The sequence below is a fragment of the Lagenorhynchus albirostris genome, chromosome 2 (genome assembly GCF_949774975.1).
Source record: "Lagenorhynchus albirostris chromosome 2, mLagAlb1.1, whole genome shotgun sequence".
Taxonomy (NCBI): Eukaryota; Metazoa; Chordata; class Mammalia; order Artiodactyla; family Delphinidae; genus Lagenorhynchus; species Lagenorhynchus albirostris.
Genome location: NC_083096.1, coordinates 68,646,035 through 68,662,866, shown reverse-complemented (window position 1 = coordinate 68,662,866; position 16,832 = coordinate 68,646,035). Strand labels below are relative to the sequence as shown.

The window sequence follows — 16,832 nt, the reverse complement described above, 5'->3', positions numbered from 1 at the left end:
GCGTATCCATTGCCAAGTAATTATTATTTATCTAAGAACGGGCTTGATGCGTATTCATGGTGAATATTACCGGAGAGGCATTTGAATGTGAACTCACTGCTTAATACTAAATAGAAACTATTTGCACATGTACAGTCTGCACAAGAAGAGTGTTGAGGCAGTTAACGTACTCAGCGAAGCCACAAGACCTGTAAGTCTCCCACAGTCAGGATGAAAGCCTAAGAGCGGTTCTCTGGCCCAGAATCAAGCATCTGTCTCAAGCAGGCGTCACTGCCCTGGCCCTATTTTAATTGCCTCTGTCCTTGAAGACAGTGAAGCTAGGAGAGGGGAAGAGCATGGTTCCAGTTGCAGTTCACTTGATGAGCCTCTCTCAGTTCCAGCCACTTCCACAGGCTGGACACCCTCAGCCTCTCCTGCACTTGGAATCTGTTGCTTATAGTTGGTGGTGTCCTGGTTGAGTCTCAGTTCAGGCAGTGACATGATTGAAAGGCCACCAGAGTGCATCAGTATCCCACATGGATGAAATGACTTGGGGTAGGGTCGTAGACTTCTAAAATCTTCAGGTCAGACAGCACCTTGAGGTCTTCAGAGAGCTTCTGGAGCAGACTCCTCTGCCCTTCTCTACCTTCCTCATAAGCAGTCTCTTCAGTTTGCCCCTTCCTTTGCTGCCCGGGAATGAAGCAGCCGTATTATTGTAACCTCTCAACTGGCTTTCAGCTCCCCTGTCCTCCGGACCAATTCAGTCCTAAACCAGCCTTCAGCGACAGGCTCCTCTGCGTGTTCCTCTCCCACTCTCTTTGTAGCATTTGATCCAAGGGCTTTTTATTAGTATCCATATCTTTGGGTATAAACGATATAAGATACATAGGTGGACTAATAGATAGGTCTTCTTGACATCTTTCATGCATTTAAAACATATCAAATCTGGCATACTTGGTTTCTCTGCACAGTGTCCAGTATGAGGTCAACTTTTACTTGTTCTGTCAGACTCTACTGCCATCAAACTGCAAGGTTTCTTTCTTCGTTAAACTACCAGCAGTCCTCAGAATTCCAATGGGTAATACTGTGATCTCAGCACTTCAGTGGGAACATACTTTCCTTTGCTCTGGGGGCATCCAAGTCCTCCTGTGTGGCTCCCGAGAAGAGCTAAGGATAAAGATAGTTTCTTGCAAACAGGTGCACTCTTGGGGTCCCTTGTTGCATGATTTATGCCCCTCTCCCCCATTTATTCTCACAGGCCAGTCTGGTTCTACTGTTATCAATGGGGCTAGGCTTAGATCTCCTTCACAGCATTCTGATTTGGCCTGACACCTCAAGATCTCTCCCAGCCTCTCCCTAAATTGGTTCAGAGCTGGCCGAGAAAGGGCCTGTCCTGGCCTTAAAGGTACCCAGGCAAAGGTGTCGCTCAGCTGCCTCTTAAGCATTTCTAGATGAGATATCAGTGTGTAAATAGTGAACCCCAAGCCCTTTGGACCACTTTCCCCAACCCAGCATGAGGCTTGCCTGGCTGCACTAGCTTCCTGCTTTTAGATGGACCAGAAGTTCAAGGGTGCGAACGAGAGTATAGCCAAGCCTTGAACCAAAGCTGGGATGTAGCTGGCGCCCGCATGGCCACGGGCTGGGCCCACACAGCTCCAGAATTGATCCAGGCACTGTGGCTGACTGGCAACAGTTAAGTAGGCCAGGCTCCTTCACAGTTTGCCAATTCCTGGCCTAGCTCATGGGGAAAACGTTATACCGCAGCTCAGTGTTGCTATGTGAAGATTTCTCCTCTACCTGTGCCACTTGCACTTGCTCTGAGACAAGTGGTTGGTTACCTATGCTTCGCAACTGTGTATGCCGTAGTTAGAGGAACAGCGCTAAAACCCCTCCACATCCCGCCGAGGCCCTAGTTTTAGCATCTGGCCTCATGGCTTCCCCCAGTCCCCAGCGCCCTGGGTGCGCTGCCCAGGTCCCCTGCCTTGTGCATGCTGAGACAGCGCTGCCTGCCTCCGCTTGTGTGTCCGGTGTGTGTGTGGGCAAATCGCTCTGGTTCTCCTCACTGCCATTTCCATGTGCCTGCCGCTCCCTAACTTCAGCCTGGGCCTGCCCGCACTTCTCGCGGAGGAGCTGGAGTCCAGGCAAGTAGGCTGGAGAGCCAGTGGGCAGTGGTCTGGTGTTGCTGGGTGGGTTGAGGGTGGGTATCTGAGTTTTGGGAAGTGGCACCCCAGCTGGAGGGCACAGGGTCGAACTTACGCTTGTAGTGCTGTGGCAGGAATGCAGAACTGGACACCGCCCTCCAGGCGTGGCCCTCCCGCGGACTTAGATCGTGACCAGAATAAGTCCTTGCCAAAGACCACACAGCTCTGGAAAGGCCAAGCTAACTCCTACCTTTCCAGAAATTGATATGGCCTACCTTTGCAAAAGGTGTCCGATGCTTTAAGAGTGTGCTGAGTACAAATAAGTCCCGCCTGGTAGGGAAGAGGCGGTGCTATCTGCTCCTGTTGCGCCATGGAGAAAGTGAGCACACAGCTGTAGCTGACTGCCCGGGCCAAGGCTGAAAATAATGCTGCCTCATTTTGGTGCTTCAGGGCCAGGCCCACGTATGCAAAACACAGGGACTATTAAATTGCCTCACATTTAAGGAAGTCTTGGCTGTTTTGTCCCAGCTTGGCCTGGTCTGGGTTCTCCTGTGATGTGCAGACTGCTGCAGCGACAGGTCGGAGCCGTATGCCTGCTGCCACTTTTGACGGCTGCAGGAGCGGAAGGGCTCGTCAGCGCTGGGTTTAGGCGGCGGCAGCAGCGTGTGCGTTCTCATTCCCAGGGTTTGAAAATGCCCGAAATGTTATAACTACGTTTGCAAAACTAAAATTCTTATTTAATCTGGCATGAGGAGGACTCAAACACAGCATTTTTCATGGTGCTGAGTGCCAGTGGATTTGGGATGAAAGCATTTGATGCAAGGGTCGTCTTTTATGTACTGATGGTACCTCCACCACTAGAATGGTTACCTGCAAAAGAAACTTCCAATTTGTTTTCCCCTGCCTTCTGCAGGAGGGAATTCCTCTTTTGTTCCCAGTCCTAATTCTCTGACTTCCCAGTGGAAATCTAGAGATGTTCTTCAGTGAGCCTTTAGTCAATGGCCCCTGGTACTGACCACTCCATACACCTGGATGTGAAATCACAGACTGTCCGAGCCTCTAGCCAACCCTCTCAGTTGAAAGATGGAGAAAGGGAGGTCCAAGTAGAAGTGAATTACCTGCAGTTGCATAGGGAGTAACCAACAGACTCAAGTGTTCCAGCTTCCGTTGGGATGTTCAGATGTGGGGTTCAGGCACCTGAGTCTGTAGCATGTGTGTGCAGGGAACCCTCCAGAGATGCCAGTTAGTGGTAGGCAGGATTCTCCACGTTTTCTCTTTACATGCATTGAAAGTTTTGTTCCACATTTACGCCTAATGTTTCTGTTTTTATTCCAAAGAAAATAGAAAATGGATAATTAGCAATTCTGTCTGCTCGGTACATTCCTTTCAATGATACTCTTAGTTGGAATAAGTTACATTACTTGCAGATAGAAGGTTAAGGTTGGCCCTTCTGGGGGTGGGTTTCCCACAGCAACTGTCCTGTTTCTCAGAAGCAACAGGATCTGGGGCACTCTCGGGTGAACTACCTCCATGCCTCAGTTTCCAGGGAAGATAGAGGCTTAATAGCCATCCACCATCTGATATCCAGATTGAAATATTATTGCCACTCTCTTCTCCGTTCTCACCCTTCTCTAGATCTCTCTTTAGATTATCTGAGGCAACAGATGAGGCTGATTTCTGGACCAAAGTATCAGTTCTGTCCTTAGCAGCACCCGGTGGAGAACAGATTTACTTTAGATTCCTTAGGCATCCTCCCCCCCACCCCGGAGGGAAAGATCGGCCTCACCTTGGGAGGCACTAATGGAAAGTGGCAACTAATCTCATTAGTGGCCCCACTTAGAGGCAGAGCCAACTGCAGGATCAGGTCCTTAAATCCGGGCAGCGGGAGGAGCAGCCGCTGCATCCAGGAGTATGATCTCCGAGTGCTGGCTGCTGGGAGGGCTGGCAGGACCCTGGGTCAGGCTTGGCCAGACGGTGGGGCAGACGTGGTCTTTTACTCCCTGATAGAACGTGAATCTCTTTGGAGCGGATTACGCTTCAGAAATCCAGAGCATTTGTTGTCTGAGCCAGAGAATTGGCTTTTCCAGTTCCTTCCTTCTCTCTCCTCCGCTCCTGGTTGCAGCTCTCCCACCCTGCTCACCCTGACTCTGTGTCTTTATCCACACCATGTTTTCGGTTCAAGAAAATGCTCTTTCCCACATGCCTTGGTCCAGGCCACCAAATTCATCAGCTGTGCTTGTTCAGGGACCTTCAGAAACCCTCCTAGAGACCCCTTTATCCACTTTTGGCAGAAAAATCACATATGTGTAAATATTGTCATCGTCTCGTGACTCAGTTTCTTCAAACCAGGGTCCTGACAGAATCACCCCACCTCTCTTCCCACTGAATTGTATCCCCACACCCAGATTGCACACGAAGAGCAGACCCTACTGGGCCCTGAGCATTCGGGGTATGCCATTGCCAGGTGCTCTACCGTGAGAAGGCGAGAGTTGGTGAGGGTCCCCCTCTTCTCATAGAGGGCGTCTCTGTAAAGCTGTTTACCTCAGCCCTGCCGGGGTTGCTGGATGAGGCCCTGTTATGAGTCAGTCAGCAAACGTTTGACATTTGCCAGGTATGAAGCATGCTCCCAGGTGCCCTGAGAAATAAAAAGGGAACGGAAGGTCAGGGAAGGAAGCTGACACCCACCCACAGATGTGGAAACACAGACCATGACAGCCATTTCACTGACTTAGAAAGGGCATGTGTAGGGCTTCCTATTTCTTACGGTATTTGGATGCGAGGAAGGGAAGAGGGAAGATTGCAGGGGGTTTACTGTGACACTGTTCTTAGCTAGTGGGTCAGTATATCAGTTTTTGGTTTCGTTTTTTAAAAGACAAGATAAGAAAAACGTACCTGCCTCAACACAGCGGTAATACGTTAGCTGTCAAAGGAGTTCCGACAGGGATGGAGCAGGGGGCAGGGTCTGGGGCCCAACTCTTTCCTACCTTTTGCTCGTGGTGTGGGGCTCTGAGTCGTACACGAGTGACACATCGTGGCCCTCACTCAGGACAGAGAGAGAGCCAGCGAGCAGCTTCTTTCGGCTTCTCCTCTGAATTGCAAGCCCGGGTGCCCATTTTGCCCGGGGCAGGGCTCCTTTGTCTTGAATTGAACCTGGAAGGTGTCTCTGGTCCTGGCCGTCCACCAGTGACTCGCGTTTGCATTCACGTGCCTCCCTTCTCTCTGTCCTGTCTTCTCGCTGTCTCCTCTGCCTCCTCCTCCCCTGCAGGTTCACTTGCTGAAGGACCAGCTGGCTGCTGAGGCTGCGGCGCGGCTGGAGGCCCAGGCTCGCGTGCACCAGCTCCTGCTGCAGAACAAGGACATGCTTCAGCACATCTCTCTGCTGGTGAAGCAGGTGCAGGAGCTGGAGCTGAAGCTGTCGGGACAGAACGCCAGTAAGCCGGGGCCCTGCCCAGCCTCACCTCCGTGGGGAAGCTCTGGAACCACATGTTCTCTTCCCTAAAGCTTTTTGGTGGTGCTTTATTGGACCCCTGACCTGACCTGGTATCCCAGCAGAAAACAAAGGCAGCTCTGTTTGTCCCATTCGTACATTTCACGGAGTTACAAAAGGGCAGGGCCAGAGAGGGGCTTGGCTGCCTTCTAGCCCAGTGCCCAGACTTGACCTTGAAAGTCCCCGGGAGTCACGACCACATGCTCACCCAGCCTCTCCTCGATGGGGGCCCGGGCTCTTTACACGTAAGCTAGGGCTGCCCGTTTCTTTCTCAGAGGGCTTTTCCCATTGAAACACGCTGAGCACCTATGGTGAATCGTGGTCTCTGTGAGCTCTGCAGGAGACATCGAACTGTTTAGTAGTTTACTCTCCCCGCACTATTTGACAACTCGGCAGCGTAGAAAAGGCTGGCAGCAGTCCGTCTATTTAATGGATAAGGCAGAGGAGTAAACTGTGGCCAGCTAGCTCTGCTGATGAGTGGCAGAGGTTGCCTGGCTCCCAGCCTGCCTCTACTACCAGCCACCCCCAGGCTGCACTGAGAAGTACTAGAAGACAGCGTGTCTCCACGCCTTCCTCCTGAGCTTGTCCCTGGGTTGTCTGCTGCTCTAAGTGTGCGCTGGCTGTGGACCAATATCTGTTGATCGTATACATAATCTCATTTAATCCCTATAGTGGTAGGTGGTGCTGTGCCCATTTTACAGATGAGGAAACGGACTCAGAGAGGTTAAGTAACCAGCCCACAGTTTCAGGCCTAGCAAAGTGTGGAGCCCAGATTCAGACCCAGGTCTAATGCTTTCCCTGTTATACCAGTAGTTCTCCCAAACGATCCCGTGAGCTTTTTAAAAGATGGATATTCCCAGATCCAACCCACAGAGGTTCTGCATTGGTAGATCTGGGGCAGGGCTGATAACTCTGTGTTTCTAAAGTGGCCCAAAGTTACGGATTGGGAACCACTGTACTTCACCGCTCTGAAAGCCCCTCTGGATTTTTATTTTTGTTTATCAAGGCCCTGTTGTATTCTAATTAATGCCAGTTTACAAGGTTGCACCAAGTGTTACTACATGCTTTTAAGGTAGCTCTTCAGTTTGTACCTTCTTCCTACCACACACCCCATTCAAGGCGTCCACGGGCCTCACCAGCTGATCATGGGCTTATCGTTGCCCTGCCCTTACCACCTCCCCTGAGCTCGTCCCCTTCAGCCTGGCGTGTCTGTGCTGTGTGGGGTGGAAGGAAGAGCTGAAGAGCCCCTGTGAGGGTTCGCTCAACTGGCCAGGGACCTGGGTGGGCCAACGGTGGCTTCCAGACCAAGCACCTTGCTAATGTCGCCCCCTCCCCCTCTTCTCCCCCCACTCCAGTGGGCTCCCAGGATAGCTTGCTGGAGATCACCTTCCGCTCTGGAGCTCTTCCCGTGCTCTGTGACCCCACGACCCCGAAGCCAGAGGACCTGCACTCGCCGCCCCTGGGCGCGGGCTTGGCCGACTTCGCCCACCCAGTGGGCAGCCCCTTAGGTAGGCGCGACTGCTTGGTGAAGCTGGAGTGCTTCCGCTTTCTCCCGCCCGAGGACACCCCGCCCCCTGCTCAGGGTGAGCCGCTGCTGGGCAGCCTGGAGCTCATCAAGTTCCGAGAGTCAGGCATCGCCTCGGAGTACGAATCCAACACGGACGAGAGCGAGGAACGCGACTCGTGGTCCCAGGAGGAGCTGCCCCGCCTGCGGAACGTCCTGCAGAGGCAGGAGCTGGGCGACAGCCTGGACGATGAGATCGCCGTGTAGGTGCTGTGGTGCTAGCAGGCGGAGGCCGTGGCCGAGGTGTGGAGGGGCCAAGTCTGGCTGCTGCCCGGGTAGGGGCTGCCGGCGAATGCGCACTGCTGAGGATACCCGGGGGCCCCGAAGCGTTTACAGTTTCAGAAAAGGGTTAGGGTTTTGCTTTGGAGGGTCAAGTGGGGAAGACATTGGATTCCCAGAAGTGAATCAGGTCCTGCCTCCTGCTTGCGTCTACTGGGTGGGTGGGGGTTGGGCAAGGGGCCTCTCGGAGCCCATGGCTTTGGGAGAGGGTCCCTCTTGAGGACCACCAGGCTGCTGAAGGACCTGCTCCCTGCCCGCTGCATCATCAGGCTCCCCTGCTCTGTCGTGTGATGCCCCCTCGCCCCCCCCCCCACTTCTGTGATCCCGACTATGAAGGGAAGCCATCGGTACCTTCTCAGGTACTTTGTGTTTGGATATCAGGATGCTACCAGTTGCCTAACTCTCCCCGACCTTCGTGGGAGGAATTCCTTCTCTAGGCCCTTGCAAAGATTGTAGAGGTCGAACGCTCTAGGCTGAAAGACAGGATAGTCCTTCCGTGTGAACGTGGAATTGGGATGTGTCACATTGCGGGGATAAGCTTTCAGATGAATTGGACCCAATCACTTTCTCTAGGTGGGCTTCAGGTGTTGCTCCTGAGGGAGACTGGGAGTTGACTGTCATTCAGGCCCTTGCCGTGAAAGCCCGTGGGGAGGACAACGTCTTGCCTGCCCCAGATCACTTAGGTCTGATCCCTCAGTGTGGATGCCCTGCCCACCGCCTGCCTGCAAGTCCAGCTCATCCACGTGGAGGCTGGAAAGCTGCCCTGTCTCCCCTGTGTCCTGCCTCAGGGGCTATGCCAGCTGAAGCCTTTGTAGCACTCTTGCCTCTATAAAAGCCTCAGAGACCCGGAGCCCCCGGCCTTACCTCTCAACCTGTCCCTTCCACTGCGCAGTAGTGATCCAAAAAAAAAAAAAAAAAAAAGCAAGCAGAGACTGGTAGCTGAGACCACTCAAGTCCACTCTTCAGAATCACTGCCACTTAAGTCAGAAACGATAGTCACTTTGCCCTTGACCTGTCTCCCTGTGGATGCATGCCTCGAGCACACCTGTAAAAAGTGCCAGGTGCAATTCTCGTTTACCATCCAGGCCTAGAGATTACCACCTGGTACAGTGAGCTGATTGGGGCAGGGAAGGCTAGCTTACTTGTCCTTGGTTCCAATAAGGCCCTAAGTGGCTGTTAACAGATTTAAAGGTGCCTGAAGAGAGAGCTGAGACATGCTAGTGCCAAGTGTTGGGGAAATAAGACTTTATCTTGGACAGCAAACCACAGACCCAGACTGCAGTATTATTTGGGGATCAGTTGGTAAGGATGTGGTTGCAAAGTTGAGTTCTTCAAGCCTAACTTGGCTTTATAAAATATAGAAGTGAAAGTGCAGATCTTTTCTTATAGCTACAGTTGGATTTCTTCTAGACCAGAAAGGCCAAATTAAGGAAATAAATGTAGCTTTGTGTTAGCCTTCCTTGGTGCACGAGGGTGTCAGTGGAATGGGACGGGTGCGTGTGTGTGTGCATGTGTGTACACGTGTGCTGGCATTGACACACACGTGTGAGGGAAGGTGTATACGTATGCATAGGCTTGTGAGAAGTGACCAGAGAGAAGAGAATGGGAATCTCCAGGGTGTTTGAATCAACAGTAGATTCGTGTTCTTTTCCTAATGTGCATTTGGTTGGAGAGAGGTGGTCCTGTTTTTGTTATACTTTCTGATTAATCATTGGACGTAGGTCCAGATACACAGGGAAGGAAGAACCATGAAATCGAAGGAGAGAGGTTAGGAGTCCGGTTTGCCTGAGCCTCTCTAGCTAGCTTACAAAATCCTACCCAGGCTTCCTTGAGTGTGGGACCTCTTAGCTCCTTAGAATTTGGGGTGTTCAGGGGAGTGGAAGGTCTGGCTTCTCCAGGCCCACTGCCTGCAAGCAGGGGCTGAGGACAAAGCCAGAGGCCAGTGGGTTAGGTGTGTGGAATGTGGTAGGAGGAGGCTTCTTTGGGATGGGGAGAAGAGTGGGTGGGGGGCATAGTTTCTAAAAGGGTCTTGAAAACCTTGCCAAGGGAAGGAAGAAAGGAGATGGTGGAGAGGTTGAAGAATTGGAGAGACTAGTTCTATGTACCGCTGACTTGGGACCCATTTAAGACCCTTGCCCTCGGGGTGCCCCGCAGTGGTTTCCACCCACCTCGGCCCCATTCTTTCCCCAGTTCAGGCCCTCCCTGGAGCGCTGGTTTGTGTGTTGGCATCCCACACCAGCACGCACTAGGTGTGTTGGAGGTGAAGGAGACAAAGGACAGATCTAGGGGCCTTGAAGGGTCACCAGCCACTGGGAAGGAAAGGGAATGTTGCAGACCTGATCTCCGAGCAATGTCACCCTGTCCTCCTCTCTCCTTGCTTCTTGCTCTGCTAACTCAACTCCTGCCCCCCTCTTTTTCATCCTTCTACTCTGCCCCGTATGGAGGACAAGTGGACACCAGGGGCGCCTCCCTTACTGTACCTGCCCCAGCCTTTCCTGGGTGCCAGCAGACTCTTGGGTACACGAGGCTCCCACAGTTGCGGAGCCAGGAAAGAACTTGTCTGCACAGGATGGACTGTATATTGGGACTGAAAATCATATTCCTGCTTATACCAATGCTGTCTATAAAGCCTCTTCATAGCCTCACTTCTCTCAACTCTCATTTAGGGGTTGTATTCCTTTTATTTTCTCTCTGCCTGACTGCTTCCTCCCACTCTGCCCCCTCCCCCTGCGCCCTCTACTTCCTAAAACTGTGTGGCATTAACTCTGTTGGATCAACTCTCTGGGAAAAGATTCTGTTCATGTTAAGTGCACTTACTCCCTGGATGTTGTCACTAGTCTAGTGGCTTTTGCTAAATAAACCTTTCTTGTTTCTAAAAGCTTTTCCATTGTCTTTTCTTGCCTTTTCTATTCCACCTGCTCCTTCCCCCACCCGCCTCCCAACTTCCCGAGCCCGGTGGCATCAGCTCTGTGACGCACCATTCCCGAGGGTGTGTGGTGTTTAGAAAGAACTCGTGTGTTCCTTCAAGCAGCGGGGGAAGGTGGTGCCTTCAGGGGCAGTTGATTCAGACCAGCCTTGCAGGATCGGGCTGTACCAACGGTTCTTATCCAAGGGCGAGTTCGCTCCCCCAAGGGCTGGATGTTCGGTGACGTCTGGAGACGTTTTTGGTTGTCACAACTCGGAAGGAGGCTATTGACACATAGTGGTTGGAAGCCAGGGATGTTGCTAAATATTCTACAGTGAACAGAACAGCCTCGCCACAAAGAATTATCCAGCCCAAAATGTCAGTAATGCCTATGCTATACCCGTTTTTTTTTTTTTGGACTTTCCCAAACCCCAGGTCTTTTCAAACTCCAGACATCACTGGACTATACTGGCGGCAGCAGCAAGTTTTGAGTGCTTGAAAAAGTACATCATAGATATTTTCAGATATAACTAAGATCATCAAGATTATAAAATTTCACTGACTCCCCGACTAAATGTCTGAAATATGTAGTTGGTAGGTTTCTGGATGGGCCCATTCCAGGAATGTCCATACTGGAGGCAAACAGACTTCTTCCCACACCTGCCTAGAAGGGTTATGGTGTCACTGACACACAGCTCAGCAGAGGAGGCCTGACTCGTTGAGGTGTGGGCTTTCCTGCAGGGAGTAGAAATGAAAGGGGAGGAGGGATGCCGGCAGAGAGGATGTTAGAGAAATACGGAGCTGCAGGATCTCGCAAAACCCACATCGTGAAAACCAGGCTCCCCTGACTGGAACGCATAGCCACTGTGAAGGCAGAGGTTTTGTTAGACCTGATACTTCGGTAGGCCAGGCCTGAAGGAAAGTTGGAGGGTCAGATCAACCAGGCTCACATATCCTCTGCCCTTTTCTGGCTGAGTGAACTGAACTGAGCCTTATTTTCTTATCTGTAAAATGGGAATGCAACACACCACATAAGGCTATAATGAAGAGTAGATGCGATGGTATTTTAGAAGCACCCAACAGAATGCCTGGCAGTGGCCCAGGGCACAATACAGTTTACCCCCTCATTAACTGGGGGGGGGGGGGCGTGTTTGTTCTGCTCGGTGCAGTTGTGCTCTGCGTGCATTTTCTGCTGAGCGGAAACTATTCAGAGCTCTGTACTGAGAAAGCTACTGGGGTCATAATGACCCTACGTTAAATGTGAAAGGTGGAAAGTACCCTGTCCTTAGGGAGAAGACGCTAAATTCTCGCACCTGCCAGGCCATGATTAGCATGTGCTGTGGCCCTTGGGCTCAGTCCCTGGCCTTTGGGTGGATTTCTCTCTCTCTCTCTCTCCTTTTTTTTTTTTAAGCTGTGCTCTGTGCCCATGATGTGGATGCCCTGGAGGAGGGAGTGAGGGCTGGGCAGAGGGAGAGAGACCAGATGAGGAGTGATTCCACGCCTGGTCCTGCCACAGACCATGCTGAGACTGCGACCGGTCTCCTCAAGTCCATTCCGTGTCCCCCTCCTTGTACTCCCTCAGGAGCCCTGTCGAGGGGACACACGTGCATAGTAGCGTCTGTAAGGAGAAGCCTCCGGGGGCTCCGGTGCCCTTTCCATTTAGGAAAGCAGGAGCTCAGAGTGAGGACGAAAGACTTGCCAGAGTCACTCATCTGCTCCCTCCGGGAACCGGGCCCTGGAAGCAATGGAATAATGTCAGGGCTGCCTGAAGACCACCCTGCCCCTCAGTGAGTGGGTGGGACCCTGCATGTCCTGGCTCCCAGGCCAGCTGGAGCCTGCAAATCAAGTAGACTCTGGGACTCTGACTTAGTGGGTAGAGGGTGAGGGAAAGAGTGGGGAACTGGGTGCAGGACTGGGAGTGCTCTCACAGCAAGGGACTGGTGTGTGATGGGGGTGTGAGCCAGCCTGTCTCTCACAAAAGAACCACCAATGATATTTTTTTTTTGTTTGCGGTACGCGGGCCTCTCACTGTTGTGGCCTCTCCCGTTGCGGAGCACAGGCTCTGGACGCACAGGCTCAGCGGCCATGGCTCACGGGCCCAGCCACTCCACGGCATGTGGGATCTTCCCGGACCGGGGCACGAACCCGCGTCCCCTGCATCGGCAGGCGGACTCTCAACCACTGTGCCACCAGGGAAGCCCCCACCAATGATATTTTAGCAGAACAGTGATAAGCAGAAGCAGCTCGGCCAAACTATAAAGTGGGGCTTCGGAAGACTTAAGTATGTGACCCCTGGAAGGGTAAGGGGAGATCCTCCACCCTAACCCATTGGCCAAGCAGTGGGGAAGCAGACACAAGGGGAGGGTTGGTGCCAGGGTCCCAGAAAGGAAATGCCCCCTTGCAGTGAAAGGGCCCACTGAGTCATTAGGGAGATGAAATGACAGGTAAATAAGGCCTAAAAATAAGACCATCAAACATAAGCTCTTTTTTCTGTAACCACATAATGGGCAAAACCGATGTCCTTGCTGCACCCTTGATGCTCATCCGTTTTTCTGGGTCAGAGTTGGCTATGAGGTTTGCCCAGAAATGGAATAAGGGTCAGGGCTGTCTGCTGGGACATTTCTTGGTACTAGGAAGCAGTGTTTTCACATGTTTACCCGGCTTTTCAGACATGACTCAACAGAGCCATGTAAAGATACCCCCCAGGCCAGAAGTGATCTGTTTTGCTTCAGCCAGAGATGTCCCTTCCAAATGAAGGATCATGGTACACGTGGTGGGAATGGGCCCCAGCCCTGTTTGCCTCTTTTCTGCCTTATGCGTGGGGCATGTTGTCCTCCCTCTTCCACCCCTCAGAAGATCTAACACCTAAGAAGCTTTCAAACTGTGCAGAGATTCTGCTGGTGGAACCGACAGAAAAGGGCGTTCAACCCTTCTCCCTCAGTGTGAGTTCTCCCACGGTGCAGGGCAAGGACCCATCACAGGACCAACAGGAAGGCCAGGGTCTTAGAACAGTGGTTCTCATACTTGAGCTGCATCAGAATCACCTAGAGGTCAATTAGAACACAGATTGAGGGGCCCACCCCCCAGAGTTTCTGATTCTATAGGTCTGAGAATTTCATTTCTAACAAATTCCCCAGGGATGCTCACACTGCTGGTCTGAGCACCTCACTTTGAAAACCACCATTTTAGAAGATAGTCTCAAACTTTGGGTATTGTCTTTCAAAAAACAAAACAAAACAAAAAAAGAGGCAGGGAGATGGGCCTGGTGTTGCTAGGCACCCGGTAGCAGAAGGGGAATGGGATGGGGACCAGGGACTGAGAAGGACAGGTGGTACAGGGTGACCTCAGACTTGACAGAAGGCTGTCACTAACTTTGGTTTATTGGTCTCTCTGTAGAGACATAAATAGGCATCATCTCCTGTTTACCTAGAGCGTTGTCCGCTAACAAGACAGCTGCCGCCACCCAGCAGGCCTACTTGAAGGCCTGGCAGCTGCCTGAGGAAAGCCTGTCTCCCGGCCGGCCCTTCTGCTCCTTGCCCCAGAGGGTTTTGAGCTTGCGATAGTACACCTTGCAGCTGAAACCCTCCTTGTAGCCCCCCTTGATGTGGCTCTTGAGGGAGTGCAGCGTCGGGTACATACGGCAGCAGGCCGCACACTTGTAGCCGTTCTGCTGGGCCGGGTACCACTTGGAGGCCATTAGGATGTCCTGGGATGTGATGTAGTCTGTGGAATCCAGGCCGTGTCTGGATTTCTTAGTGGCCTCTTGGGGGCAGGTGTTCTCTGGGGAGGAGGAGGATGAGCAGATGCTCTCAGCCGTGTCCTCTGGGAGGCAGCTGTCCCCCCTGCCCTCGTCCCGCTGCACCTCTGGGAAGCTGTAGGTCTCCAGGTGGCTCTCTCTGTCCTTGCATACAAAGTAGCTGTAAGGGGAGAACCAGGGCCGGTAGATGGTGCAATTCCTCCTCAGCTTCTCTCTGTTTGGGGGGTCCCCCGAGATGCAGCCTGCAAAGGAAAGGGCTGGGTCTGAGCCTCGAGCCAGGCAGGAAGCAGTGAGGCCTGGGGTGGCTGGAGGCCGGGTGGAGAAGCAGAAGGGCAAGAAAGCAGGTAGTCAGGCAGGACCTCAGGTTACCTCAGCCCCTCCTTGAGTGCAGTTCTGAGAGCAGACAGAGGATGGGGTGGGGAGAGCAGGCTAAGGCCTTCCTTCCTGCTGTCCAGAGAAAAGCAGTTTGATCTCTAGGTAAGACTCCCCGTGCAATGACTAAGCCTTGGCATTTGTCAGGTGCATCCCCTCCCTGCAGGCACCTTTCCTCTGCCTCCTCTGAGGATAGACACAGGTGGCTCAGCAGGCAGCCAGACCTCTGGCCTCCTAGAGCCCCTCTTTCTACCACCACTGGTTGTGGCCGTTTCTCCAGCCTCACTGTCTGCCTGCAACAGCCCAGTCAGGCAGAAAGTGCTGTTCTCCCTCAGCCTGAGAGACAGGAGAGGAGAAGCAGAGGACCTTACAGACCTGCAGGTCTCTGCTAAAGGAAGCACCGGACAGGAGACTGCAGTGGGGAAAGGCAGCACGTGGCGATCCCACACACAGGCACCCTGCCCTTAGGGGAGCAGCCCCTGTTCCCCCAGCTTCTCACATGTGCCCGCCTGAGTCAGAGAAGGCCTCACCTGCTGAGAGCACCGTGTTGTGCACCCCATGCCGGAGAGCACTGCTTTGGTACTGGGGTGGCAGGGCCTGAGCTGGGCTGGACGCCTCAGTAGGAGACGCAGTCTTTGCAATGCCTGGGTTACAGAGGAAACACTCTGGTGAGCTGAGCAAGGTTGGGCGTCCTCTTGTTGGGACCCCTCCCCCCCTGAGACATACCTAGAGGTTCAACCTTGGTGCTTTAAGGCACTGCAAAACTGAAGCAAAACAATGACCTTTGTGGCATCCACATAGGCAGAGCTATTCTGGATGACCTCCTGGGGAATTCCAAATGGGGTGCTGGTGTCATTGAGACCCTGGAAAGGTCCTCTCCAAAGAAGAATATAAGATGTGGACCAGATGACAGCTTTCTGCCTGGCCCTCCCCGCTCTTGACCCTCCTGCAGCTGAGAGAGAGAGAGAGAGAGAGAGAGAGGGAGAGGGAGAGGGAGAGGGAGAGGGAGAGGGAGAGAGGGAGAGGGAGGGAGAGGGGGAGGGAGAGGGGGAGGGGGGAGGGGGAGAGAGAGACAGAGAGTGTGTGTGTGTGTGTGTGTGTGTGTGTGTGTGTGTGTGTGTGTGTGTGTGTGTGTGTGTGTGTGTGTGTGTGTGTGTGTGTGTGTGTGTGTGTGTGTGTGTGTGTGTGTGTGTGTGTGTGTGTGTGTGTGTGTGTGTTTTCACTCTGCATTGCAGCCTTTGGGTCCCTGGAGGGCCCAGAGGAGGGAGTCTGGTCGAGGACCGCGTAGCTATGTTACAAGATCCCTTTGAGGACGAGAAGCCCATTTCTCCAATTAAAACGCCTCCCACCCACAGCCAGAGAGTGTTCAGGTGGACCCCAGCTGCCTGATGGTTGCTAATACTTGGATTAAGGAGCTGGCTTGCCTCAAATCGCAGAGCAGTAGCCGTGCTCAGTTTGGGAAACGGATACAAATGTCCCGTGTATAGGCAAACGGATGCTTAGGAGAACCACTTCACAGAACAGCATTTCTCAGACTTTTATGTGCATAGGAATCACCTGGAGATCTTGTTAAAAATGCAGATTCTGATTCAGCGGGTCTGAGGTAGGGCCTGAGATTCTGCCTTTTTCTGACAAGCTCCCAGGTGATGGTGATGTTGCAGGTCCATGGACTATGCTTTGAATAGCAAGTCCTCAGCACATTCAACTTTATTCCAGGATAGGCTCATCAGTTCCCCCCGCCTTAGTTTCCTTCTGATGGATTGATAAGTCTAGATCTTCTCCAGGTTGTCAAAACAGGTCTGAAACTAGTACATACTCCTTACGTAGACAAACTGTCACTTTGAGGGTTCATGCAGATTCAGAGGGGGAAAAAAGCGTGATAACAAATGTTTCCCCCATCCTTCCCTTGCAAGAAATGAATCAACAGCAGGAACTACTTACCATGTAGGCAACATTTTGAAAAATTATTTTCTCCCCACATGTAATTTGACTTTCTCACTAAATCGTGGTCCTGTAACATGATCTGGTAGAGTACTCAATTACAAGCTTCAGAAAACCACATTTTTGTGGCCCTAGTGGCACGAGAGTTTACCTGGCAAGCTGGTGGCACGTGAGGGCGTGATATCAGGAAAAGTGCTCAGAGCAGAGGAAGAGATTCGAGGTCCAGAAATGCTGAGGAGTGAGAAGTTCTCCATATTCTGACTACTGAAGTGTATGGAGGTCACACACGCCTGCTTCCAGGAGGCTGGTTGGGTTGTCCAGGCAATAAACATTCTGAGCTCAGCTGACATCACAAAAAGGCCACATGATTCTACTCGCCAGGGAGGTTATCCCTCTCGAAAGATGGA

The 16,832-nt window shown here is 52.5% G+C and overlaps 2 protein-coding genes across 4 annotated transcripts in view; one reads left to right on the top strand and one right to left on the bottom strand.

The window, feature by feature from the left end:
* LOC132515877 (carboxyl-terminal PDZ ligand of neuronal nitric oxide synthase protein-like) overlaps positions 1-16,832 on the top strand; it is a 306,848-nt gene that overhangs the window by 280,748 nt on the left and 9,268 nt on the right. For all 3 annotated transcript variants that reach the window (XM_060142236.1, XM_060142235.1, XM_060142233.1), the window contains exons 9-10: positions 5,386-5,551; positions 6,963-7,115. In XM_060142236.1, the coding sequence (XP_059998219.1) occupies positions 5,386-5,551; positions 6,963-7,115 (319 nt within the window). The remainder of the gene's footprint in view (positions 1-5,385; positions 5,552-6,962; positions 7,116-16,832) is intronic.
* Positions 13,828-16,775, bottom strand: SPATA46 (spermatogenesis associated 46). Its single transcript, XM_060142232.1, has 3 exons — positions 16,577-16,775; positions 15,015-15,128; positions 13,828-14,354 (listed from the first exon to the last, which is right to left on the bottom strand). Exons 1-3 carry the CDS (start codon positions 16,773-16,775, stop codon positions 13,828-13,830), a joined length of 840 nt encoding a protein of 279 aa, XP_059998215.1.